The following is a 26,386-nucleotide window of genomic DNA, read 5'->3' as shown; positions in this document are numbered from 1 at the left end:
ATAAATCATTTCTGGTTGATTCAAGTCTGTGAGTCTGATCGATATGATGCTTTCGAGAGTCTCTGTTCTCGGGTTAGACTTGTTACAGGAACTTGTTGGTTATACAGCAGTACGGCTCCCTTTTACTTCAGTTTCCGTTACTGATACATTAATGCAGAAGTTTGCAAGTAAAAACATTCGTAGACGGCAGAAAACATAGAAAGTTTGGAAGAATGAGAGTAAAAAAATTAATGAACATTTGGTTCAGTGCCACTGAATGTTTACTCCACATAGTTATATATCCGTTACAGTCTTGAGTACGCTACCAGCAGACGAAAAGCTTGTGAATTTAAACTCCAAAAGAATACATGAATATTAAATTCAAAATTTCTGCTTTAATTGGTGTGAAAGTTGATGTTGACTATTGAAACACTTCCCGTTGACGATTTACGCATTACCGGCAGCAGTATCGATAGTAGTGTGTTGAAGGCAAGGTTCGAATACCAAGGACATATACGCCAAATGTACCGCCGTGCCCTACAAGTTCTTTTCATCGACCAGCACAACGGACAAACTTTGGCGACACCGGGAGACACCACGTTAACACACAGTAACGAAACGTCTAACCTAGATAAAGGTCTCACTTCGGAGTGGAAGAACGTCCACAAGTTCAGGTGTGCCGTATCCATCTGAAGTCATTCATTGATCACTAGATCCCGTTGAGTTACAATCGGATGGCGTACTCTCGAAACATGACGTTATAAATATTTCACACTTTCTACAAGTGATGCGTAAAATTCTCTGCACTGTCCATGAGCAAGTAGTACGATGGCCTCACAAGCGCTGTTAGAGACTGAAAGTGTAGAAAATTAGTCGGAAGATGGTTCGAAGGCATTTAACTGTGATTTGCAGAGTAGTTATGCAGATACTGGTGTAGAACATTCCAACACTATGAGTGTGATATTTATCAGTGTTATGTATATGCCCAAGAAGTTAAATAAATTACAAAGTACCATTTATTGAGTAAATTATAAAAAACATATATACACACTTATTAGAATGTTAAGGTCACGTGATGAATAAGTGAGGCGCAAAGCACTGCGCTGTTGCCAGACTGAGCAGGAGACAGGAAGAAGCGCCGCCACGGACTCTGCGCTACCGCGGCCACAGCCTGAGGTTGACACCGTTCATCGGCCTGAGGACGAGCTCGCCGATGAGTTTGAGGTCCTCCAGCCTGTCCACCGTCTCCACGCGGAAGTTGCGCAGCACGTACGACAGCACCGTCTTCTCCTCCAGGATGGCGAACTTCTGGCCTGTGGATTCCAACAGGCGCATAGTAATTCATTAGAATTTACTCTGCTGTTTCTGGGCAAAAAGGGCTTTCCTGGTAAGAGAAGTCTACTAGCATCAGACAAAGGTCTTAATTTGAGCAAGAAATCTCTGAGAATGTATGTTTGTAGCACAAGCATTGTGTGGTAGTGACACACGAACTGTGGAAAAACCGAAACAGAAGAGAACCAATTCATTTGAGGTGCAGTGTTACACTAGAATGCTGAAAATTAGGTTGAATTGTAAGGTAAGGAATAAGAGGTTCTCCGAAGATTCATCTGGGATGGAATGTATGGATAATACTGACACGAAGAAGGGGTAGCACGATAGGACATGTGTTAAGACATCTGGGAATAACCTCCGTGGCTCTAGAGGGCGCTGCCAAGGGTAAAAACTGTAGAGGAAGACAGAGATTAGAGTACATCCAGCAAGTAAAGACGATTTAGGTTGTTACTGTTACATGAAAAGGTTGACACAGGAGGGGAGTTCCCGGTAGGCCGCATCAAACCTGTCAGTAAACTGATGAGCCAAAAAATGAAAAATCTGCTGGGCACCAGCCCTTCTGCTTTCGGGATTCACTTGTTACGACCATAGGAAACAGAACAAACATACGATGAATCAGGAGATGCTGGTATGTCCTTGGCTATTCTTAGTTAAAACCGATGTAGATGAATTCTTATGTTTTGGCGTAAACCATTGTATTTTACATTGCATTTGATAGTAACTGCGAAGTAAAAACATTGGTTTTTATTTTTATGTGCAAGTTTGAAGTGAATGTGGTTCCGGCCGGAGTGGCAGAGCGCTTCTAGGCACTATAGTCTGGAACCGCGCTATCGCTCCGGTCGCAGGCTCGAATGTGTGTGATGTCCTTAGGTTAGGTATTTGTAAGTAGTTATAAGTTCTAGGGTACTGATGACCTCAGAAGTTAAGTCCCATAGTGCTCAGAGCCATTTTTTTTAATGTGGAATAAGAAGATAGGGAATTTACAGTGAAAGGCAGTCGTGCTTTGAGTAAGTATCTTTTTGAAAGGGAACAACGCGAAACAAATTTGTGGTGGTTCTCTTCATAAGTTGGATGGTAACTGTCAAGAATTGGGTTGCTGGCTTTAAGACAGGTCAACTCAATCATAGTTGCGGAGACCGTGGATGCTGTTCATTCCATGTTCTCGGATTATCGGAGGATAACTGCTAAACTGATAACAGAGACTTAGGGCGTATCCCGAAAACGTGTCGGTCATATTATTAACGATGTTTTGGATATGAGGAAGCTCTCAGCCAAATGGTTCCCAAAAGTCTCAGTACAGACCAAAAGTGTGAAGGGATGGCTGTTTCACAGTCCATTTTGGTCCAGTTTCGACGGGATTTTGTGGGATTTTTGTATCGCCTTGTCATCATGCATGAAACGTGGATATACCCTTATGATCCAGAGACCACAGAACAGTCCAAAGAATGGAGACATAGCGGTCCTCCACGTCCAAAGCAAGTCAAAACACGGAGATCTGCAGACAAGCTGCAGGCATCGGTCTTTTTGGCTGAAGATAGAATCCTGCTTTTCGGCTACTTGTAACAAGGTAAAAGCATCACAGAAAAGTCCTATGTTGACCTTCTCGACAAACTGAAGCAACGATTTGTCTATAAACGTCGTGAAAAGCTGAGAAAAGGAATGTTGTTTCTGCAGGACAATGCCAATCCTCGCAAGGCTTCCATCGGGCAGCAAAAATTTGCAAGACTTCACTTTGAAATCCTCAAATATCCACCCTACTCGACTGAATTGTGTCTCGCAGAAACATCAAGAAAAATCTCAAGGGAGGAAGACGTGAAGATTTACGAACACTGAGAAAGTAAGAAAGGCTGCGGAAGAACGATTTGCAGCACAATCGAAATCTCTCTCTCTTAGATGGGTTAAAGAAGCTGGAACAGAGACACAATGAATATGTTGATCTCAAAGCGAATATGTTGAATAAATTTTCCAGACATATAACGGCATTTGTTCTTTACCCCCTCATACTGTCTGAACAGTTGCCTCAGTGCCACGAATGGTTTATTCCGCATAGATATATATCTATTACTGTCATGACTGTTTTTTGATATCCCAACGTATATGACTAGCAGAAGAAAAGTTTGTGAATTTAAACTGCAAAAGTGTACGTAAATATTTTATTCAAAATTTCTATTTTAAGTGGTGTGAAAGTTGATGTGCACTACGGAAACACTTTTCGTTGTGATTGATGCATTACTGGCAGCAATATCGACAGTAGTGTGTCGAAGACAAGTCTCGAATACTATGGACATATACGTCAAACGCATCAACGTCTGCTACAAGTTCTTTTCATCGACCAACACAATGGACAAAACTTGAGTTATACCAGGAGACACCACGCTAACACACAGTAACGAAACCTCTCGCTGGAATCTCACTTTTTAGCTTCTACGGCATCTAACGCTTAAGGTCCAAAGTTGCGACGTTGTAGCGACTAGTACTGCCTGCAGGCAGGCACGACTAGACTCCGATCTCCATGGCGATAGGAAAACAGCTTCAATATCTCATTTGATATCGATCCCTATAGTGTGTCAAGGCATATCAAAGCCTTGTTTTTCAGTTAGTGCCCGAGGTATGGTAAATTCACTGAAAAGGGATTAAATTCTCCCATACTGTCATTAATTACCAAAATACTTCTCTCAGGTATCTTTCCAAAGGTGCGCATTGCATTGCGTTTAGTATGCATAAGTTTCGGAATATGACATTTTCCCACTGTTTAACTTATAAGTAGTTTGAAGTTTTAAGTTTCTACCTCGTACAAATAAATGCATAAAAATCCGATATTCAAGCATGATACAGTTTTCTATGCTGCCCACTCAAAATTCCGTCGGGACAGGCCTCGGAAGCCCAACGGCGTCGACCGACCGCCGTATCCTCCTCTGCAAATAGGTGTCATTGGATCCGGAGCTACCGCTTCTGAGTCAAGTAGCTTCTCAGTTGCCCCCACAAGGGTTGAGTGCAGCCTGCTTGCCAACTGCGCTCAGCAGGCCTAGACGGTCTCCCATCCAAGTGGAGGTGAAGCCCGACAGCGCTTAACTTCAGCTATCTGTTGGGAACAGGTGTTAACACTGCGCCAAAGCCGTTGGCTCTACAGTCTCTAAGCATGTCAAAAATCTGTTCTTAATTTTGATTATGGCTGGAGAAAAGTTTTTTCTTGAAATAAGTGGCATTTTCGCATCCGATTAAGTTTGCTGCTTGAGAACTGGTTGGCATGTTGCTCTGCGCAGCGGAAGTTGCAACACAGGGTAAACCAGCAATTTCTGACTGTCAATGGTGTACTGGTGACGGGAGCGCTCCAACACACTAGGAGTCAGATCTAGACTACTTACAATTGGATTATAGAAAGTCGTAAGAGTTTTCCGAAGAGTAAACTATCTTTGGCTGTTATATTCTTTGTTGTTCGAGCACGTATTTCTACTAGAATTCTTCTGCCAGTTTCTAGCCATGTTGAACGATGTTATGGTTCTGGGGATTGCTGGCCTTAAGCAAAGCAGAACTCTTACCAAAAGTTGAGGGATAGTGAGAGACGTGGTGGATGTTATCTGTTCATACATGAAGCCATGCTTCGTACGCCACCAAGAGTTTTTAAACTGATGATACAAACAAGAATCAGCTTACATAGCTGACTAGATGAAAGTATCATAAAAGTGTGAATAATGGAAGTGACTTCATTTGGAAGACACTTTCGCATCAATGATTTGTGGTTTAGTGGCTAGTGGTTTATATTGGCTATGGGAACAGCGATTTAAAAGATGGAATGGTTTTGAACATTCTGCAACCTCTAACATAACACTTATTCAAATATATTTACCGGTTTGTGTTAAAAATGAGCAATGCGATTCAGTGAACATAGTATTTGAACTATTACCACAACGAAAGTCTGGCACAAAGTAAAACTGTTTTACCTGAAACACCTAAATCATACATTAGGAAAAACCAATAGCAGTTAATAACCTTAGATATTTACTAATTCAAAGCAAAGAGAGGAAAGGGGGAATTAGAGTGACAACACTTTTGGCTAAACTGTGGGTGCAGAGAAGTTTAGTCATTTGTCCCTAGGTCCATAGTGTTTGAAATATCTGTTGACTACTGAAAACTATTTCCTATACTGCTTTCTCTGCCATCTAGTTTCACTTGCACTGTCCAGCATCTGTACTAAATACCTCCTCAATTTGTATTTTGTATGAACAGTTAAATTTCAACCATATTCTAAAAGTCTCAAGAAACTTTTATCCACAACTTTCACGCCGTCCGCTGTTGATCAAATATTTTATCTGTACAAGTGCCACAGGTAACAATAACTGTTGGTACACGTGAGTACAAGGAACATTCCTGTGGTACAGGAAGTAATCTCTGAATGTGGAAGGCTGTTGGTATTAACATTTAACCAAGCAAAGAATAAGCGACTCTAAGGAGATTCCTGAGAGTTATATAATGGTGTCAAGTAGAGTAGCACTGTGTGTTCTGGCTAGGAAATCGCTGATGTCAGCAGTTTTTGGCGCCAGCTTTCCTGGAATCGCAATGTTAGCCGTATTTTATTCCCAGAATTCCTTTCGCCTTCGCCCTTCCACAGCCCCAGAAACCCCATGGCGATTGCCAGACGGCCCGATGGCGTTGAGACCATCACTTAAAGCCGCTGGCCACTGGGACTGAAGGAAGGGGGAGGTGGGAGAGAATTCCAAGAAAATATGCTGCTGACATTGTGATTCTGGGAAAGGTGACATCAAAAAGTGCTGACATCAGCGATTTTCTAGCCAGAACCCAAAGTGATGCAATACTGTTATACCACTGCATTAGTGACATCAAGATTTTATACCGTAGCCGAATAAAAATCGTATTTAAAAGATTTGATGTCTGTGTCTTCCATATTAATGAAGTTACAAGAAATTATTGCTGTTTGTTTGATGAGTCTCTGCTCGCTGTTCATGTTAGAGAAAAAAGATTACAAATGTTGTTAATGAGTCAAAAATAATTTAAAGTGGAAAAGTTAGGCTCCATTGTATACATCTATGTATAATGGAGATAGTTTGTCGTCACTTTCCTCAGACTTATTACGAAGTCTAGTGTGCAGCTGTGTCATGCGAAGGACTGTGATGAGAATGTTTACAGTGCAATGCTGGGTTCGTGTTGTTATGAATGAAGGGAAGGGAGAGAGTGTAACCTGATGCCAGCACATAGACTACTACTCTTAAACAGCACCAAAGGGCTTGCCGAGCTTAACATCCCTATCTTACAGAAGGGTCGCCATCAATAGTGTAACATGCACACACTCCACGACACACAGCAGAGCAATTTAGGATTTAATTCAGGATACGGGGTAAAGACTGGAGACCTTGATCCAACCATATCTCATACACTTATCGGTCACAAATGGTAATTGTGGAAAGCTTCCATCACAAGGATTCGAAGTGGCTTACCTCTAACTTAACGCCACAATACAGGTGTGTATTAGCGACCTTGTCTGCAGAGGCGGCTGTTTGGGAGACTCATTCACGTTATTGATATGTGGATTAGTGAGATAAATTTAATGGCAGTGGGTACAGTGATTTAAGGACCGAAAAGGTTTTTAACATTCTGCACACCTCTAACGTAAGATTTATCCAAATGATACTATCGATCTGAGTTAAAAACGGATGTTAGTGACTGAACGGTACTTTTGGACTATCACCACTATGAAATTCAAACAACAAATAAGACTGTTTTAGTTCAAACACATAAATCATATATCAATAAGAAATAAAAACAGTTAATATCGATTGATATTCTCAAATCTTTAAAAAAGGATACGAAAGGGGGAATTGGAGCTAGAAAATTAAAGAATTAAGTTGTAGCTGCAGTGAGGGTCAGTCACCTGTTCTTAGACCTACAGTGTTGGAAGTCTCCTCTGTCCATTGGAAGCTATTTACTTTGCCGCTACTTCTATCATCTGTTTGGTACTTCACTGATCAACGTTTACACAAAAAATTCTCTACAATCTGTATTTTTATGAACTGTTAATTTCAACTATATTTTAAAATTCTTATATTAAGTAATTTCAGAACCTTTTCCTACAACATTTAAATTGCCCACTGTTAGTGAAACATCTCTGCCCATACGTCACAGACAACGGCAGTTGTTGTATAGAACGTGCATTCTATCGCTTAGAGCGGAAGGCTGTTAACAGGAAAATGCAGCCAAGCAAAGTTGCTGTATGGATGTATTCTGACGCAAAAAATGCATACTCTTGTTTATGAAAAGTTCATGGCTGAATCTCGCTTATTAATACAGTTGTGATGACTTTTTGCTGTTTGTTTCACGAGTCTGCTGGTCAATGTGGTGAAAAGTTAGGTAGCTCAAGGTTTGGTTTATCTTGTCGATTGCTTACTTCTGATGAGAGATATGTGTGGCCTTATGGTTCTTGGAGTGATCATAAAAGCTTTGTATATAAATAAATAGGAATACATTGTAAGCAATTAACAATGCCATTGTAAAACATAAATACAAAAAAATACAAACAACTTTTAAATTTCAAAAATTAATATTGAAATATGAATAGATGAGAATCTAAGCATTTGAGATATAGTATTATAAACGAATGTTGAAAACTAAATGGACGGTTAAGGTACGAAATGGGAAAGTTCTTCACAGAATTTCTGATGAGATGAGCAAACGCTGGTGACAAGATGGTGGAATATTTGTTAATATATCATGGAATAATTTCTGTGCTACTAAAGGGAACTGTAGAATGTAAAAACTGTAGGCGAATGTTCAGACCGGAATACACCCAATAATTAACTGACAATGTTAGGTGCACATGCTATTCTGAGGTTGGCACAGGAATGGAATCCGTAGTTGACCGGTCAGAAGAGTGAGGGAGAAAAAAGGAAGGTTTTTTTTAGTTGAATCAGTTACTGTTTGATTTCAAGATTGTGAAGTCGATATCTGAGGGTTAGACACGAGCACAGCATGAAGCGGCAGATTGTCTCTCGTTTTGTGTAAGGAGGATGTAAACTGAGATAACTATAACGAAAAAAGATTGACCTTTTAACACCTAAAAAGTTTGTTTATAGATAACATTATACTCAGAGCAGAAATTTGTAAAACTCAAATTATGGACACTGTGAAAAAAAGTGAGAACAAAGAAGATTGATTCTACGTTACAATCAAGGTAAGTGCTAAATGATTTCATATGTGCATCTCATTTTCGTGAATTCTTGTGCTAACTGCATCAGATGCTAAATAATGCAGTGAATATGTTTTGTAGTCATGAAAGTTTAGAGAGTGCAGTAGCTATACGTCTTACCTATACAGTTTCGGGGCCCAGCGCTGAAGGGCACGTAGGCGAAGGGGTGCCTGCCCTGCACCCTCTCCGGCAGGAAGTTGTCCGGGTTGAAGCGCTCCGGGTCCGGCCAGTGGTCGGGGTCGCGGTGAGTGTGCCGGATGTTGAGGGTTATCAGGCAGCCCTCAGGAATTTTGTAGCTACCTGTGAGACCAGAGAAGTGTGCAAGCAATACTTACTGTGTACTAAAGGTTTCACACCACTGTATTTGGACTAAAAAGGTTCTCCGAAAGTACAGATTTCGTTTGGGGCACAAGTTGTAGCTAGTATTTGCTTTTGAAATTGCTTAGTGTAGAATAGAGGCAACTATAATACATCAAACATTGAAAATACCGAGTGTATGGCTCCGATTACCTTTACAGTTCTTTGTATGTTTCTTACTATAGATTAAATAACGTGGCGTGGACTATAGAACATAGCATTTCTTGTCCTGAAAATTTTTCTTAATTCCTGGAAAACGTCTTGCACGTATTTAACGGAACCTTCCCTCTTGCAGCATACAGTAAAAAAGAAGGAAATAAAGTAAAGTGGAATACTGAAAACATACCTAATGCAGGAATAAGACAGCTACACAGTGAACTGAAATACATCGAAATTCCTGATTTGGTTACTGATTTAAAAACATTTTTAAGAAAGTTCTACATACTGCACAGGAACTGGCAAATAATAGTGAAAACAATTCATAAGCGCTACGATCATAGATCAAAGCTGAAACAGACATTACAACTAGAGGTCAATCTATTTCAAAAATCAAGACAGAGGACAAAAGTATTGTAAATCTGTTCAGATCTAAGAACTGCTTAACGAATTATTTTTAAATGTAAACAAATCAAACATTACTGTAGAAAGTTGCATACATAAGAGAAATTTCTTTGATATTCAGGAATTTTAAGGTGCAGCTTTCAATAAATTTAACAAAACAATTGCAAAATATACAGAAAATGCTATGCAATCACTAAAAGTAAAATATCAGAAGGATGGGACGAAATATCAATAAAAATGTTAAAGGCATTCTCTAAAATAACTGTGTAGCCACTATTCACAGTAGTTAATCAATCCTTTGAAAAAGGATGTTTTCCAGATACCGTGTAGTATGCAATATTTAAACCACGAATAGAAAAAGGCAGAAGAGAGCATATGGCAAATCTTCGCCCAATCTCTCTTCTCCCGTCACTATTAAAAATATTTGAAAAGGTTGTCACAATACGCATTATTTCGAAAGATCAGTATGGATTTCAGAAAGGCAAAGCACCTTATTTGCTGTCAACCAGTTTGTAGATAAAATTAGATCATCTGTAGGCAGCTCTCTGCATGCCACTGTAACTTTTTGTGATCTATCAAAGGCTTTGGATAGTGTGTACCACCGCTTGTTACTGTCTAAACTGGAGAAATTACAGTTTATAATCATAGTATTAGAATGGTGTAGGTCCTACCCAACCCACTGAACACAAAGAGAGGAAATTACGCTTCACAATGCAAAAATATTTCACAAAGAGTATCCCAGGATTGTCTTCGGTCGCATTCAGTTTATGTGTTACATAAATGACCTACCGCTTAATACGGAGTGCCAATTATTTTATTTGAGGATGACAGAGCTGTAATTGTTGAAATTAACAGTACCGACCAAATTCCTCAAACTGTCACAATAGAAAATTAGGTACCTGGCTCAATTTAATTGGGTTAAAACTAAACATAGAAGAAACTCAGTCACTATAGTTTAAAACAAAACGAACATAGTTAAATGGTGTTCAAATTCATCACCAAAACCAGAATTTTCAGGCATCTAGTTATATGAAATTTTAAGGAATACAATTAGGTAAAAATGTCTCATGAAGTTCACGTACACAGTACCTTGCAAATGAATTAAGTAGCCTAGCATATCCAATGATGATACTGCACAATACTATCAGCATGAACATAAGGAAAATAGTATATCACAGGTACTACAAACCATAGTAAGCTACAGAATTATATTTTGGGATAGCTCGAATTGTATGTCTTGAATACCAAAACTTCAAAAAACAGTCTTTAGAAATACACACATTATAAAGCGAAGAAAACCATATCACCCACTCCTAAGAAATCTAAGTATATTAAGTGAACCCTACACTGTATATCTATGAACTGATTTTCTTTGTGCAAAGTACCCCTGGTTTATTTGCAGCAAATGATTTTCAACATGTTAATGACCCCAGGAAAGAAAATAATTTGATGGTGCCCACCCACAACTAATACTTTACGCTCACACTCTGCAGTATATGTGTATAAATTTACAACAAAGTAAAGAGAAAAGATCTGCTCAGTATTTATCTGGAAACATTAAAAAATATTGTGTGAAAAACTGGTATAGATATGTTACTGTTCAGCCGAAGGGTTCATGAAGAACCATCTGAAAATCTGAGCAGGAGAGAACATGTACTTAGGATGTAATAATTTGTTGTTGTAAAAAATCATAAGTTGTGTGTTAATTACGTTTCTAGTACAGGATGTTATATTAATGATAATTTAAGAAAACTGTAAAAAGTATTTGTGTTTTGACGAATCTCCCGTACATTATGCCATAGCTTGAAACAGTGTGTTATGAGACAATAAACTTCTGTTCTGTTCTGTAGCTTGTGTGTCTTTTCTTTGTTTGCTGCACCTACACACTTAACGCAAGTAAATGAACGAGAAAAACTTGCGTAAGCCTCAAGAATTTAGCGTTAACCACAACAAAGTGAAACACTAACCAGAAAGTCAACGTTCCAGGTTCAAGTCCCTGTGTGACACTCAGTTCTAATCTGCCACGAAGTTTCATAACTGTGCACATTCCGCCAAGAGTGCGACGGATTCAAGCTTTTTGCACCTGTCTGTTACTTGAGAGAATCACCAGTCGAACTGATATATATTGTAGTGACGTTACTGCATACAATATCTTTTCTCCATTCATCAGTAATTCTATAAGATATACATCATATATGGCCTCGAAAAGTGCGGCCGAGAATACAGCTCTGTGACGTTATCTTGGTGGAAACTTCCAAAAACACACAATATCCTGTACGACAGACATGTAACAGGAGGACTCAAAGTCCATCACTTACCACTAAGTCACCCACGCATAACCCAGTTGACCATCTATAGGACAACATCGGTCTGCGTTATCGCTATGCGAGTATTTATCCACGCATCATACTGCAAGTGCAGAAGTACTGAAGCGACCGTGGCTTCGGATATTAGTGTTGGCTAACCACTCCTGACAGACAAGCGAGTCACTTCCTGCTTCTCTAGATGCTGTGGGGCTTGCAGCTGGCGATTACCATGAATGCTGGCTGGTGGTCATCGTGTTGTGATCAGTTGCACTACTGGTCAAAAGTTTTCGATCATCTTGATAAAAACTATATGAAGATAGTATCTGTTCCCAAAAGAACAGATACCATTGAAGACGGTGCAGCTTAACTAGAATGAAATGATAATTAAATCGAAACCCTTATCTGCAGACAGGTGTTGATATACATCAACAGAGACAGTTGAAAATATGTGCCGCGACCGGACTCGAACCCGGGATCTTCTGCTTACGTGGCAGAGGCTCTATCCATCTGAGCCATCGAAAGGACAAAGGATAGTGCGAGTGCAGGGACGTATCCCTTGCACGCTGCCCGTGATACCCACATTCCCAACTGTCCACAACTTACATTCGTAGTGCTCCTAATAGATATTTGCCCATTCACTCATTACTCGCGGCAGACTAAGCTGCCGAATCCCGTAAGAGTCCGGTCAGAGCGTGTACATTCGCACAGAAGAAGGTCAGTGGCCGGGTAGCCTTTAACTATAAGAAGATAGTGGCTGTTCCCGAAAGAACAGGTAACATTGATGAACTGCAGATTCTCTAGAATGAAATGATAATTAAATCGAAACCGCTAGCTGCAGACAGGTGTTGATATTCGTTAATGGGGACAGATGAAAATGTGTGCACCGACGGGAGCATTACGAACGTACGTTGTGGACAGTTGGGCATGTGGGTCTCACTGGAAGCGTGCAAGGGATAAGTCCCTGCAGTCGCACTTTGCTCTGTCTCCTCGGTGGCTCAAATGGGTAGAGTGCCTGCCATGTAAGCAGGAGACCCTGGGTTCGCGTCCCGTTCGGGTCACACATTTTCGACTGTCCCCATTGATGTATGTCAACAGATGTCTGCAGCTAAGGGTTTCGATTTAATTATCATAAAAACTACATATTTTATTTCAATGCACAAACGTACAACTAACTAGACCAAGAAAATAAATATTTTCTCTCTTTATTACTAAGCAAGATACGATATGGTTTACATTTTAGCCTCTTCAAGTATCCACTCTTTGCCCTCAGAACAGCTACAAAAACCGTTGGCATTCTGGAGACAAGATTATGCCGTGTTTTTGCAAATACTGCAATCCAATACGTCTGTAAATCATTCCATTTATCACCACCATTAGATGATCTCAGTTCTCCGACCTCCTTTTCAAGGTCATTCCATAAGAGTTCAATGTGATTAAAGTCAGGTGACTGACATGGCTAAATTATATTCTTCAGTTCGACATATTTCTGTTTTCTACTGAAATACCCTTTGCACAATTTATAAGCGTGTTTCGGATCAGTGTCCTGCTGCAGAACAAATTCACGACTAATAAGTCTCTTGCCAGACGGAAATGCATTGTTGTTTCAGCATCCTCTGACATCTTTCCTTCTTTAATACTAAATTAATTTTTCTAGATCACCGAGTTTATCTTCCTCAAAATATTCCCACACCGTGAACGATCCTCCACCATGTTTCACCGTTGACGTCAGTCACTGACTTTTGAAACGTTCTCCACGAAGTCGACGAACACACATTCGTTCATGGCTTCCACGTAATTCAGTCTGAATAACAACTTGGACCATTGCTGCATGCTTCAGTTGCTATGTTGCTATGCCCACTGCAATCGTATCACCTTATTTTGTTTGCGTAATAAAGGCTTTTTGGCCGCTATTCACCCCTTTAAACCTTTTTCATGGAGAGGGCGTTGTACGGTTGAGGTAGAGATCGGACCTGCTCGTATTCTATGAAATTCCTCGTGAATTTTAGGTGCAGTAAGAGTTATCTGACGTTTACTCTATACACTTACGAGCCGATCTTCCCTGCATGATGTTACCCGGGGTCTTCCAGATCAAGAAACAACTGCATTGGCACCAGTTTGTTGGAACGGGTGCAACGTGCACCGTAGAATGTACTGCGCCAACGTTTGTTGCTATCGGGGATGTCACGTTAAACACCTTTCACCCTTCTATTTTCAACCTTATTTTATCTGGCAACCAGTTTCAGCGTTTTACTACGCCATCTTCAGGCCCCTGACCGACGTGAAGGAAGAGTCTACCTCGGTTGTGACCAAAACAGGGGCTAGCAATGCTGGTATTAGTAGATGTATGCTACAGTGAACACTTCAAGCATCACCTGCCGATAATGGCGTAGTAATTCGCTGAAACTGGTCGCCAAATAAAATAGGGTTGAAAACTGACGGCTGAAAGGTGTTTAATTTAACATCGCCTATCGAACAGCCGAGTCCCGAAACCATCTCTAAAAAGATCTTCATACAGAGATTTGTTGCTACTGTCTCACAAGAATAGCCTTCCTCATGCAGAGCTACAATTACAACACTTTTTCAGTTACATTCTCCTCTTAGTGTCTCATTAGGGGATAATATGGTATGAACTTCATCACGTATACATACACTGCCAGATCGTATTGTAAACTAATGTGAACAGACTGCAGAAGGAATAACGCCTAGTCGAACGGAGCCATCGGAGGTAAAGGCACGTCAACATTGTTGTGGATATTCGTCAACAGACGTCTGGGCAAAGAAACACTCAAACGCACTACTGAGGCGCTTAGCCTTTACATGTTTATATTTGTATTATTATCAAAATGGTGGCTGATAGAATACCCAAAAAGATATCCCTTTTTTAGCCGAAAACCGTATTTATGATAGTTGGTAGTAAACTTTTGACTGGTAGCGTAAGTGGCTCATCAACAACGTGATAAACGATTTCTTATTTCTCTTATGTCGGTGTATTGACAAGTACAGAAAGATAAAATTTAGGGTTCATGTACAGTTTAAATATGCCAAAGATAACTGTGAACACATGCTTGCACGAAAACGTACTGAGAACGGTGTCCATGGGATAAGAATTCTCCATTGTCTATCACGCGCCATCAAAATCACGGATTACAAGAAATAAAAATTTAAGTGAGACAGCCTCCGTACGTCGTGGATTCAAACGAAGTGGAAATCAGGTACGATGTGTTACACCCACCAATTTCGATGTCTTTCGTCGCTCGGCGGCCGATGGCAGGCACACTCGGGTACAGTCTCAGGGCTTCCTTGATGACCATCTCGAGGTACTTCATGTTGTTCAGATCATGAGTAGTTGGACGTCTCTTAGGATCGGTTCGAAATATGTCATCCAGCTCAGCGAAGACTTTCTCCTATAGGCAGAGGGCAACATCAGTGACGTCCGTTCCAGGGACGAACAGCTTGCACTCAACATTTCACACACACTGATACACAAGCATACACTGTCTCTCGATTGTTCTGTCTGTCTCTCTCCCACCCCCCTCCTTTCTCTCCGGCCTCCCCCCCCCCCCCCCCTCCTCCACGCACACGTATGCAAAAACCAAACGCACAAAGAAACATATGTTCACGAACTTTACATGTACATCTACATCTACATGGTTACTCTTCAATTCACACTTAAGTGCCTGGCAGAGGGTTCATCGAACCATTTTCATACTACTACTCTACTATTCCACTCTCGAATGGTGCGTGGGAAAAAGGAACACCTAAATATTTCCGCTCGAGCTCTGATTTCTCTTATTTTATTACAATGATAATTTCTCCCTACGTAGATGGGTGTCAAGAAAATATTTTCGCATTCGGAAGAGAAAGTGGTGATTGAAATTTCGTAACTAGATCTCGCCGCAAAGAAAACCGCCTTTGTTTCAGTGACTGCCACCCCAACTCGCGTATCATATCAGAGACACTCTCACCCCTATTGCACGATAACACGAAACGAGCTGCCCTTCTTTGCACTTTTTCGATGTTCTCCGTCAATCCTACCTGGCAAGGATCCCATACCGCGCAGCAATATTCCAGCAGAGGACGGACAAGTGTAGTGTAGGCTGTCTCTTTAGTGGGTTTGTCGCACCTTCTAAGTGTTCTGCCAACAAAGCGCAGTCTGTGTTTCGCCTTATCTATGTGGTCTTTCCAATTTAAGTTGCTCGTAATTGTAATTCCTAGATATTTAGTCGAATTGACAGCCCTTAGATTTGAGCGATTTATCGTATACCCAAAATTTATCGGATTTCTTTTAGTACCCATTTGGATTACCTCGCACTTTTCTTTGTTTAGTACTGATTGCCACTTTTCGCACTTTAATTTGGTGTCCTATTGTTCCAGCAGTTTAACAATAGTAATTCCTTTTTGTTTCATCTTCCCTGCTCTATACAATGATTTCTATTAACACTCCCTGAGTCCTCGATGAAAGCTGCCGCGAACGTGATTAAAAACCCGTGACAATTCTAGTGTAAAACTAGCAATTGTGCTAATATTTGCAGTTGTACCTAATCTACAAGAAAATATAGGTAAGAATTTACACTCACTTGGATACCAGGATGATGTCCCAGCAGCATAAGAACCCATGACATGGCAACCGACGTCGTGTCGTGGCCCTTTAAAAAAAGGAATAAAAACTTAGATGGCTCAAAAATACTTTACACAATCAAATATGACTCGGGAGATAATTTCAGATATGTGGAACCGCTGTGCTCAGAAGTAGCACTCGAGCTTTGGACAACTAGCACCCACGGGTGGCAAGCACATAAATCAATGGAAACGTATTGTATGGCTTTGTAGGACTGCTACTATTTGTAAAAACATGAAAAGAAAAAATTTCGAAAAATAGAAAATTATTCATATGAGAAAAAGTACCACCACAGCTGTACCGAGAATGTACTTATTCTGTCACACGACTAGTTTCGGCCGCTCATTACCGCCATCCTCATCACTGCCAAAAGATTATTCGATTTCCTTGCCGCATTTACTTTGGGTTCCTTGTTACCAAAATCCTGAGCTAGCTTTCATCAGGATTCTATACTCGACACATTGTTGTCTCCACTGTCAGAGTATAGACTCCTTATGAAAGCTAGCCCAGGTTTTTTGGTAACAAGGATCACACAGTAAATGCGCCGAGGACATCAAATACTCTTTTGGCAGTGGTGGGGCCTGAGGATGGCGGTAATGTAAGGCCGAAACTAGTAGTGTGATAGAATAAATGCATTCCCAAGATAAATCATCACTTGAAGTCCTTCATCCGTGCAGTAAGCCATAAAAAGAAAATTATTCAGTATCAATTATTGAAATCTAACACACGTCATAATACAAATAGATCAATTCCAACAGCGGAAATTGTGAACAGCGTTTCTTTCAGTTAAAAGAATGGCCTTGTATTTGAGAGATTTGCTTTTCAGTTCCCAGGCTGACTTTCATATTTATTGTTTACCATTTCTGAGATTTCCTCAAATTACTTAGGGCTCCTAGACTACTGGATAGCTTCGCTAAATAACTTCGATTCAACTTTGAAATAACTTACTACATTCAGTAGTAGAGAGAAAAATGTGTGTAATGAATTGCAAACTCTGTACAAGACAGTTTAAATGGTTTAAATGGCTCTGAGCACTACACGACTTAACTTCTGAGGTCATCAGTCCCCTAGAACTTAAAACTACGTAAACCTAACTAACCCAAGGACATCACACACATCCATTCCCGAGGCAGGATTCGAACCTGCGATCGTAGCGGTCGCGCGGTTCCAGACTGTAGCGCCTAGAACCACTCGGCCACCCAGGCCGGCTACAAGACAGTTAGCAACTTTTGTGAACGTCCCTGAAGTATCACTAGACTAGTACAGAATTTAAAGAGGATGTTGCATACAATGAATTGAAGCCTCTCTAAAGCGTTATACCACCGCAGTTTCCGGAGATGAGCAGAACGTTGTCATTCTTTGTCTGTTTCGATGCATCAATATTTTGTGCTATAACATCCGCAAAATAACTAGTTTTTGAGACATATCTTCATTTAGCGTATTATATCGTAATTGTTATGCGGAGGGTCCAAACCTAGTATTTATTTTTTCTGTTATTTACCGTTTGTTTCAACTCTGGCAATGATGTGCGCACGTGAAGAACGCCTAATTACACCGTGGTATGTGTCTACATTAAATATCTTACGTTAGTCAATTCAGTGGCGAGTAAAAAGCAGTAACATGCCATCTCCAATAGAACAAAGTCTAGTGAAGTATGATGGAGTTCAAACCACCGTCAATCACCTAGAAAATGATCCTCGGGTAAGATTGTTAATCCCAGCTTCACATTACATTTGTGCTACAATTAAATGACTTGTAAAATAATTCAAATTAGCGAGTCAGGAACGAAACCGCCTATTAACACAGTTCTGTGGCAAAATAGTCTCCCTCCCTTTTCCTGACACCGGTCTTACGCTTGTTACATAACTACGAAAATCTGTAGGCACTAATTCAGTCACATAAAACCAGCGCCAGCGAGGAAACCTCTCTATAAACAAATGAAAATGTATTTTTGGGCATCTTCGTCTGCAGAATAAGATTTTCACTCTGTAGCGTAGCGTGCGCTGATATGAAACTTCCTGGCAGATTAAAACTGTGTGCTGGGCCAGACTCGAACTCGGGACCTTTGCCTTTCGCGGGCAACTGCTCTACCAAATGAGCTACCCAAGCACGACTCACGCGCCGTCCTCATAGTTTTACTTCTGCCAGTACCTCGTCTCCTACCTTCCAAACTTTACAGAAGCTCTCCTGCGAACCTTGCAGAACTAACACTCCTGAAAGAAAGGATGTTGCGGAGACATGGCTTGGCCACAGCCTGGGGGATGTTTCCAGAATGAGATTTTCTCTCTGAAGCGTAGTGTGCGCTGATATGAAACTTACTGGCAGATTAAAACTGTGTGCCGGGCCGAGACTCGAACTCGCGACCTTTGCCTTTCGCGGGCAAGTGCACTACCAACTGAGCTACCCAAGCACGACTCACGACCCGTCCTCACAGCTTCACTTCTGCCAGTACCTCGTCTCCTACCTTCCAAACTTTAGCTCTCTTGCGAACCTTGCAGAACTAGCACTCCTGAAAGAAAGGATATTGCGGAGACATGGCTTAGCCACAGCCTGGGGGATGTTTCCAGAATTGCCAGTCAATGGTCGGTTTAGCCGGACCAGGAGAACCAATTCATTTGAAGTAAAGAGAGCTCACGCAACTACGGAGCCAACAACAGTTTGCACAGTGACTTATTGACAGCTGGGTCCATGTCTTCGTGGGGACTGCGCCACACTCGAACCCTACCGTCAGCTCTTACCAATTGAAATCGGAACTCATCTGACCAGGTCACGGTTTCTGAGTCACCTAGTGTCCGTCCGATATGATCACGAGCCTAGGAGAGACGATGCAGACGATGTCATGCTGTTAGCAAAGACATTCGCGTCGGCCGTCTGCTGCCATAGCCCATTAGCGCCAAATTTCACCGCACTGTGCAAACGGATATGATCGCCGCACGTACCACATTGATTTCTGCGATTATTTCACGCAGTGTTACTTGTCTGTCACCTTCGACAACTCTGCGCAAACGCCGCTGCTCTCTGTCGTTAAGTGAAGGTCGTAAGCCACTGCGTTCAAAAATGGTTCAAATGGCTCTAAGCACTATGGGACTTAACATCTGAGGTCATCAGTCCCCTAGACTTAGAACTACTTAAACCTAACCAACCTAAGGACATCACACACATCCATGTCCGAGGCAGGATTCGAACCTGCGACCGTAGCAGCCGCGCGGTTCCGGACTGCGACTGCGTTGACCGTGGTGAGAAGTAGTGCGTGTAATCTGATATTATTGGCACACTCTTGACTCTGTGAATCTCGGTATATTGGATTTCTAACTATTTCCGAATTGGAATGTTTCACGCGTGTAGCTGCCACTACCATTCCGCGTTTGAAGCCCGTTAATTTCCGTCGTGCGACCATAATCACGTCGGACACCTTTTCAGATGAATCATCTGAGTATAAATGAGAGCTAGGTAGTGCACTCCCTTTTTATACCTTGTGTACGCAATGCTACAGCCATTTGTATATGTGATGTCGCTATCCCTTGATTTAGCCACCTCACTGTACCCATTTTGATAATGCACGCAGGTCGATGTTTAGATTCTCGGTAGCTGTCTTCAGGTTTACAGGTTTTGCACTTAGTTACAAATGGAGATAAGCAGCTTACACGCGGTATTTGCGAGAGGAAAGGAGTAATGTCACATCATTTACATAGAACGAAAAGAGTATAGGACCTGGTATCGAAACCTGTGGTCGCCTGATTTTACCTGCCTCCATTGTGACTTTATGGTACCATACATGACACACTGCTGTCGAGATAATAGGTATGAGCGTGACTACCGTTCATATGATGCGTAGGAGGAAGATGAAGTAGTGATACGTTTGAAGAAGACAGCATCCGCTTAAATTTTACACTGGATGGACTACTGTGTAGAAAATTTATATTAACATCACCAGCTATAATTATATGAGTTAGCTGATAGGCTGGCAGCATTATATGAATCCAGAATACTTTGGTTAAATAAACTGCCACGTAGCACAAGTAATATGTGGAACATGCTACTAAGAAAGAAATGATGGAGAATTACAGAAAGTTGTCCATTTCTTGTATCATCCTAAAATTACATCTGCAAGTTCTCGAACTATATCGAAGTTAACCATTTGCCTGAGAAAGCTACGGGTTTGCCCGGAATTTTCTGTTGAGCCGTCTAATTTATGTTATCAAAACACTTTTGCAGAATCGATAATTACATAAGCTAAATTCAGCACACGTTCTCTACACATTAAATTTCAGTAGCAGGTTTACCTCAAACATGAAGGTGTCCACTTCCTCCTGCAGCTCCTGGTCGTTAAGTTTCTGGCCGTTCTCAGAAGCGTCCAACAACATGTCCAGAAAAGCCACACGTCGCTTCCTACCTGTAAAAGTTTTTAGTACTATGTGCGAATTTCCTAGGCAGACATGGCATTGTATTGTATCTCATTTATAACTAGAACGCCAAGTACCTATGTCGTCTTCCTGTGGTGCCTGGATCTGGGCTACATTCGTTTTACGGGCTGACTTCCTTTCGCGTATTACCTGCAACACGAAAGATGTGTTCAGTTTCTGGTAGTAGTTTCTTCACACATTAAAATCTAACAGTTTAGAAGCTGATACTTTGTACAGTGCTGTTGTCTTCAGTGTTTTGAAGTAATGACTTATTAAACCAAAATGGAAGAAATGATCTTAACAGATTATTGGCCTGGCTTGTCGGACTGCCGCCGGCCGGTGTGGCCGTGCGGTTCTAGGCGCTTCAGTCTGGAACCGCGTGACCGCTAGGTCGCAGGTTCAAATCCTGCCTCCCGCATGGATGTGTGTGATGTCCTTAGTTTAGTTAGGTTTGAGTAGTTCTAAGTTCTAGGGGACTGATGCCCTCAGATGTTAAGTCCCATAGTGCTCAGAGCCAATTGAACCATTTAGTCGGACTGCCTGGTGCAGCTCCTTCTATTTAACGCTGCTTCGACGACTTGTTCGTCGGTGAAGATGAGATCAAATGTTTAGCTCAACATAAATAAGCAGTCCCCGAGCGAAAAAATTTTCCGATCCGGCGGGAAATCTAACCCTGGACATCACGTGTTCGATTGACGCCTCGGAATTTTTCGCACTTGTTAGCACATATCTTCTTCGGAATTGGTTATTATTATATTCTTCGTGAAGTCTGATGATATTTCACGTACATCATTTATTTCGATCACCAGGTGGAATAGTTTTGTCATGACCGGTTTTCCTAAGGTCTCACTAATTCTGAGGAAATGACGTCTGGATTCTTTACTCTCCAAAAGTCCCTATAATTTTCCTATAGATGGCGTCTGCCCTTCTCCTAGTCAAGCGCGCTTCTACGTCTTTGCGTTTGTACTCTAGCCGTTCCTGCTTAGTTATTTTCGGCTGGTCCCGGCGGAGGTTCGAATCCTCCCTCGGGCATGGGTGTGTGTGTTTGTACTTAGGATAATTTAGGTTAAGTAATGTATAAGCTTAGCGACTGATGACCTTAGCAGTTAAGTCCCATAAGATTTCACACACATTTGAACATTTAGTTATTTTCCTTGTTCTGTCAATCTTATTTTTAGAGGTCTGTGTTCACTGCCGCCTGCTTCATTTAATATATTTTTATATTTTCTCATTTCCCCAATTAAATTCAATATCTCCTGTGTTATCCAACAATTTATAACAGACCTCATCTGTTTTCTTATCTGATGCTCTGCTAACTTGATGTCTCATGTCTCAAGGCAACTCGTTCTTCTTCTGTTACGATCTTTACCCCTGTATTTAAACGTAATCACCTTCGTAACCACATGGCTGCAGCGCAGTAGTTCAGCGTGTTCGATTAGTCGACTGGCCACCCTACGTAGTGAAAAAGAAGAAAAGAAAAGTGTGGAGTTCTCATGGATAGAATGTGAAAGATGTCATGTGACATCGGCAAAGAATCACTGACGACCTAATGATGAAGAAATAAATAAAGAAATAGCATCGCTGCCTTTGGTGCAGAAGGACCCGGGTTCAATTCCTGGTACCTCCTCAGATTCTTTTCTGAGATAGGGAGGTCTGGAACTGAGTCCTCTCATCCTCGTGAGCTGAAATGAGGAGTTGCTTGAATAAGGAAGCAGTGGTGTCGCCCGGATTCATCTGCTGGCAGTAACGGCTGGATGGTTTGGAGATATTTTATAAAACAATAACTTTAATACCAAATCACCATCAATGTAGACAATCAAATAGCCACATAAATATTAGCCACTCTATATATGTTACTCCGCACCAATGATTTGCTATCCAAAGAGTAAATTCACAGAGTTCCAGTGTAGCCTGCTATCACTTCTCCACTAGTGATGAACATATAGTACAGGTAAATTACTTTTATGATCCTGAACATTCTCTCGATGTAGGGCTACTCCGTTTACAGTACTTCTCAAAAGTAGACATATACCCACAGTCAGACATTCTGACCATGTCAGTTAGAATTTGAGCTCTAGTAAATAATAATGAGCTACAGAAAGTCTGTCTTGCTGCAAGAACACAATTTTTGATTTATTGAATCTATAAATATATTTCACCATAACTGAGGCATCTTCAATGTTTTTGTATTGCTTTTGAATATAGACGTACGAATTTCACGGAGGTTAGGAACATGTTGACATCAGATTACTTGTTGTTTAGATCACCTATGCACTGTACCTTTTCATACATTACGTGCGCCCTGTGGCTGTCAATGGAAATCACCCACAAATCGATATAAGTACAGCAAGTCATCTGCAACACAAGGACGTTACGGCATCGTCTGTATTGAACATCTGCTTAGAGTATAACCTTTATAATACCCATTCCGGTAAAATGGTAGTCTGATTTCGTTAATTTTTGTTCTGTTTAGTTCGTTCTCTTTAATAAATTTGGAAGTAGCCTTTGCAGCTACCGTTAGACATCACTGGTGTCGTCAGCTGTGACACAGTGACTGAAACCTTGTCTGCACTGTTCCCGAAAAAGTACGTGAACTCATTTCCTTTTAATTTAATAAGTCACAGCTACAAAGCACTAACACGAATTACTTACAGAAGAATGAAAAAAACAAGTAGAATCTGACCTCGGGTGAGTTCTGCTTGGGTTACGGAGAAATGTGGGTACACGCGAGGTAATATGTACTCTACGACTTATCTTAAAAGACAGGGTGAAGAAAGGCAAACCTACGTTTATAGCATTTGTGGATTTAGAAAAACTTAATCTGATTACATACTTTGAAATTTTGAAGTAGCACGGATAAAACATAGTCTGCGAAACGTTTTTTCAACTCATACAGAAACCACGACACGAAAGGGAAGCAGTGGTCGAGAAGGGAATGAGACGGGGTTGTAGCCTAGCTCCCTTATTAGTAAACCTGTACAATAAACAAGCAGTGAAGGAAACCCTGCAGGCCGGCCGAAGTGGCCGTGCGGTTAAAGGCGCTGCAGTCGGGAACCGCAAGACCTCTACGGTCGCAGGTTCGAATCCTGCCTCGGGCATGGATGTTTGTGATGTCCTTAGGTTAGTTAGGTTTAACTAGTTCTAAGTTCTAGGGGACTAATGACCTCAGCAGTTGAGTCCCATAGTGCTCAGAGCCATTTTTGAAACCCTGCAGAAATTTGGAGAGCGAATTCAAGTTCAAGGAGAAGAAATAAAAACTTTGTGATTTGTTAATGGCATTGCAATTCTGTAAGAGACGAGAAGGGGCTTAAAAAAGCTCTTCATCGGAAAGAATATTATCTGGAAAAGAAGTCATAAGATGAACATAATAATTAAAATAAGAATAATGGAAGACAGTCGAAGTAAATCAGGAGATACTGACTAAATTAGCTTAGGAAATGAGATACTAAACGTAGTAGATGAGTTTGTCTATTTGGACATCAAAGTAACTGATGATGGCTAACGAGAGATGATACAAAATGCAAGGTAGCAATAGCAAGAAAATTGTTTCTGAAAAACGAAAATCAGTTAAATCGAATATGAATTTAAAATTTAGGAAGTCTTTTGTGAAGGTATTTGTCTGCAGTGTAACGCTGTACGGATGTGGAACGTGAACGATAAGCAGTTCAGCCGACAAGAGAATATAAAAAATTGAAAGGTGATATCACAGACGAATGCTGAAGACTGGATGTGTGGTTCGAATGTGGCGGCACTGACTCCATTTTGGGAATACATTTATGGTACAACTTGAGTAAAAGAAAGATTCGGTTGATAGGATCAGACCTGAGGCCTCAAAGAATAATCTTTTTGGCAATAGAGAGAAATGTGAGGATAAAAAAAGGAAAGGGAGACCTGGATATGAAAACAGTTATCAGGTTCAGATGGATGTAAGTTGCAGTGGTTATTCATGTGCAGTTAGGCTTGCGCAGGATATACCAGCACGTAGATTTTTATTTCATTTATATATTGCAAATTTAAAGACTTATTATCTGATATTTTAAAACAGGTCATAAAATTCCAGTTTTCGTTTGTAAACTTTTTTGTAGCTTTTTGTTTTGTTTTTATCTGCGACATGTGACAAAGACTAATACTTTTTTAAAATAACAATCATATGCATTAACATCAGGTATTCAGCAATGTACAACACTGGGTGCTTTCTTGGCTAGATTGCCAGCACATTACGCTACATTTACTCTATTATATGACTGTTATGTATATTTTGTCAGTGCATTTTGGCATGTTATGTCTGATTTACAACTGTAGGTGTCTTATTTACTGCTACATGTCATCCTCCTCCTCCTGTTCCTCTTCAGTGTCACTGTTATCGCCGTCACTGTTGTTGCCGCTGTTCACCCGCCGGAGATCGTTGTTACCTTGCGTATAGGCACGTCTGTTCTGTCGTGTCCGCAGGTATTCACGTTTCCTTTTTGAAATAGTGTTTGTTAGTACATTTAGTTGTGCCTATTGTTCTTCGTCTTTTATTGCTGTGCATATATGCTTATCTGTTTCAGTGTAGTCGAAGTGCAGTGTATGTCTATTGTTCACATATTGCCCTCAGAATTAGACAGTCTGTTCCAGGGAGCCTTCTTTCTCGCATGTGCATACAGGTGTCTGTCTGAGGTCCACACGGTTTAAGTGCGTGGGATAATGACTGTGTCCAGTTAAGAAATGTACCATACCGTGACTGGGATCGATATGTTTCATTCTTAGCCGCCCCCTTATATCACCGAGGAAGTCGTGTGGTCTACGTCACTTACTAAGGTGAAGTGTCGTCTGTATCGGTACACCACTTACTGTGTGCATCTTATCTAGTAACACTGAATTTGGACGCGATGGCGACTTCATCTACATTCTTGTTTTAAATGGCTACAGTTATTTATTTTAATGTGTTTTATGATGGCACAGTGACACAAACCACTTAAAGGTCCCATTTTCTTCCCATTTTTATATGCATTTCAGACGACTACTATGGTTGTTTAAATCTCCTATTACGAATGTCACAGCATGCTGCTTCCTTCACACGAATATATAATGCTATATGTACTACAGAATTTTTTCTGTGATCTAGCTTGATGATACGCAAGGGGAATTAATGAACAAATAGCTAGATAATGAAATAAAGTGTTTTTTTAACAAAACACATCATAAAGAAAAAGATCTCAACAAATTCACCTGTGGACCTGTACATACAAAAGACAAAAATAAAACACATCATAAAGAAAAAGATCTCAATAAACTCACCTGTGGACACGTACATTCAAAAGAAGTGAGTGTGTGTAATATGGTGTGAAGTTTGAGATGTATAATGATGCGACGAAAGGGAGAAACCCTGTGCTGGAATACAGCCTACTGCTCTCGAACAGCAGCAAGACAGACTCTGGACGTGCAACAGACGGATCACCAACAACAGTTTCACTTGCTCTCGCTTCGTAAGAGACTGGGGAGTAGTGACCCAGGGTACTGGGGCAGTCTGGTGATCAGGAACTTTACACCACCTCCTCTACTGCCCTTCCTGATCAAATACTGCCAGGGAAAGTTTCTTCCACCACCAGCATTCGATCCACCTTACCTCCGAGTCGAGCACTACTGCACA

The 26,386-nt window shown here is 40.9% G+C and overlaps 1 protein-coding gene across 4 annotated transcripts in view; it reads right to left on the bottom strand.

Moving 5' to 3' along the window:
* Positions 1–1,032: 1,032 nt before the first annotated feature.
* The window catches only part of LOC126412813 (cytochrome P450 4C1-like), a 510,424-nt gene continuing 485,070 nt past the window's right edge, over positions 1,033–26,386 (bottom strand). The window contains exons 6-11 of one of the 4 annotated variants that reach the window (XM_050082603.1): positions 20,832–20,904; positions 20,635–20,744; positions 16,311–16,379; positions 14,966–15,137; positions 8,630–8,809; positions 1,034–1,292 (exon numbers count right to left, since the gene is read on the bottom strand). In XM_050082603.1, coding sequence (XP_049938560.1) covers positions 1,135–1,292; positions 8,630–8,809; positions 14,966–15,137; positions 16,311–16,379; positions 20,635–20,744; positions 20,832–20,904 — 762 coding nt within the window. In that variant the 3' untranslated portion in view covers positions 1,034–1,134. Of the gene's footprint in view, positions 1,293–8,629; positions 8,810–14,965; positions 15,138–16,310; positions 16,380–20,634; positions 20,745–20,831; positions 20,905–26,386 lie in introns of all 4 variants that reach the window. The other 3 variants (XM_050082598.1, XM_050082602.1, XM_050082597.1) reach the window with 3 other exon arrangements.

This window comes from Schistocerca serialis, chromosome 7, assembly GCF_023864345.2.
Source record: "Schistocerca serialis cubense isolate TAMUIC-IGC-003099 chromosome 7, iqSchSeri2.2, whole genome shotgun sequence".
Taxonomy (NCBI): Eukaryota; Metazoa; Arthropoda; class Insecta; order Orthoptera; family Acrididae; genus Schistocerca; species Schistocerca serialis.
The sequence above is the reverse complement of the archived record's forward strand: the minus strand, read 5'-3'. Positions and strand labels throughout refer to the sequence as shown.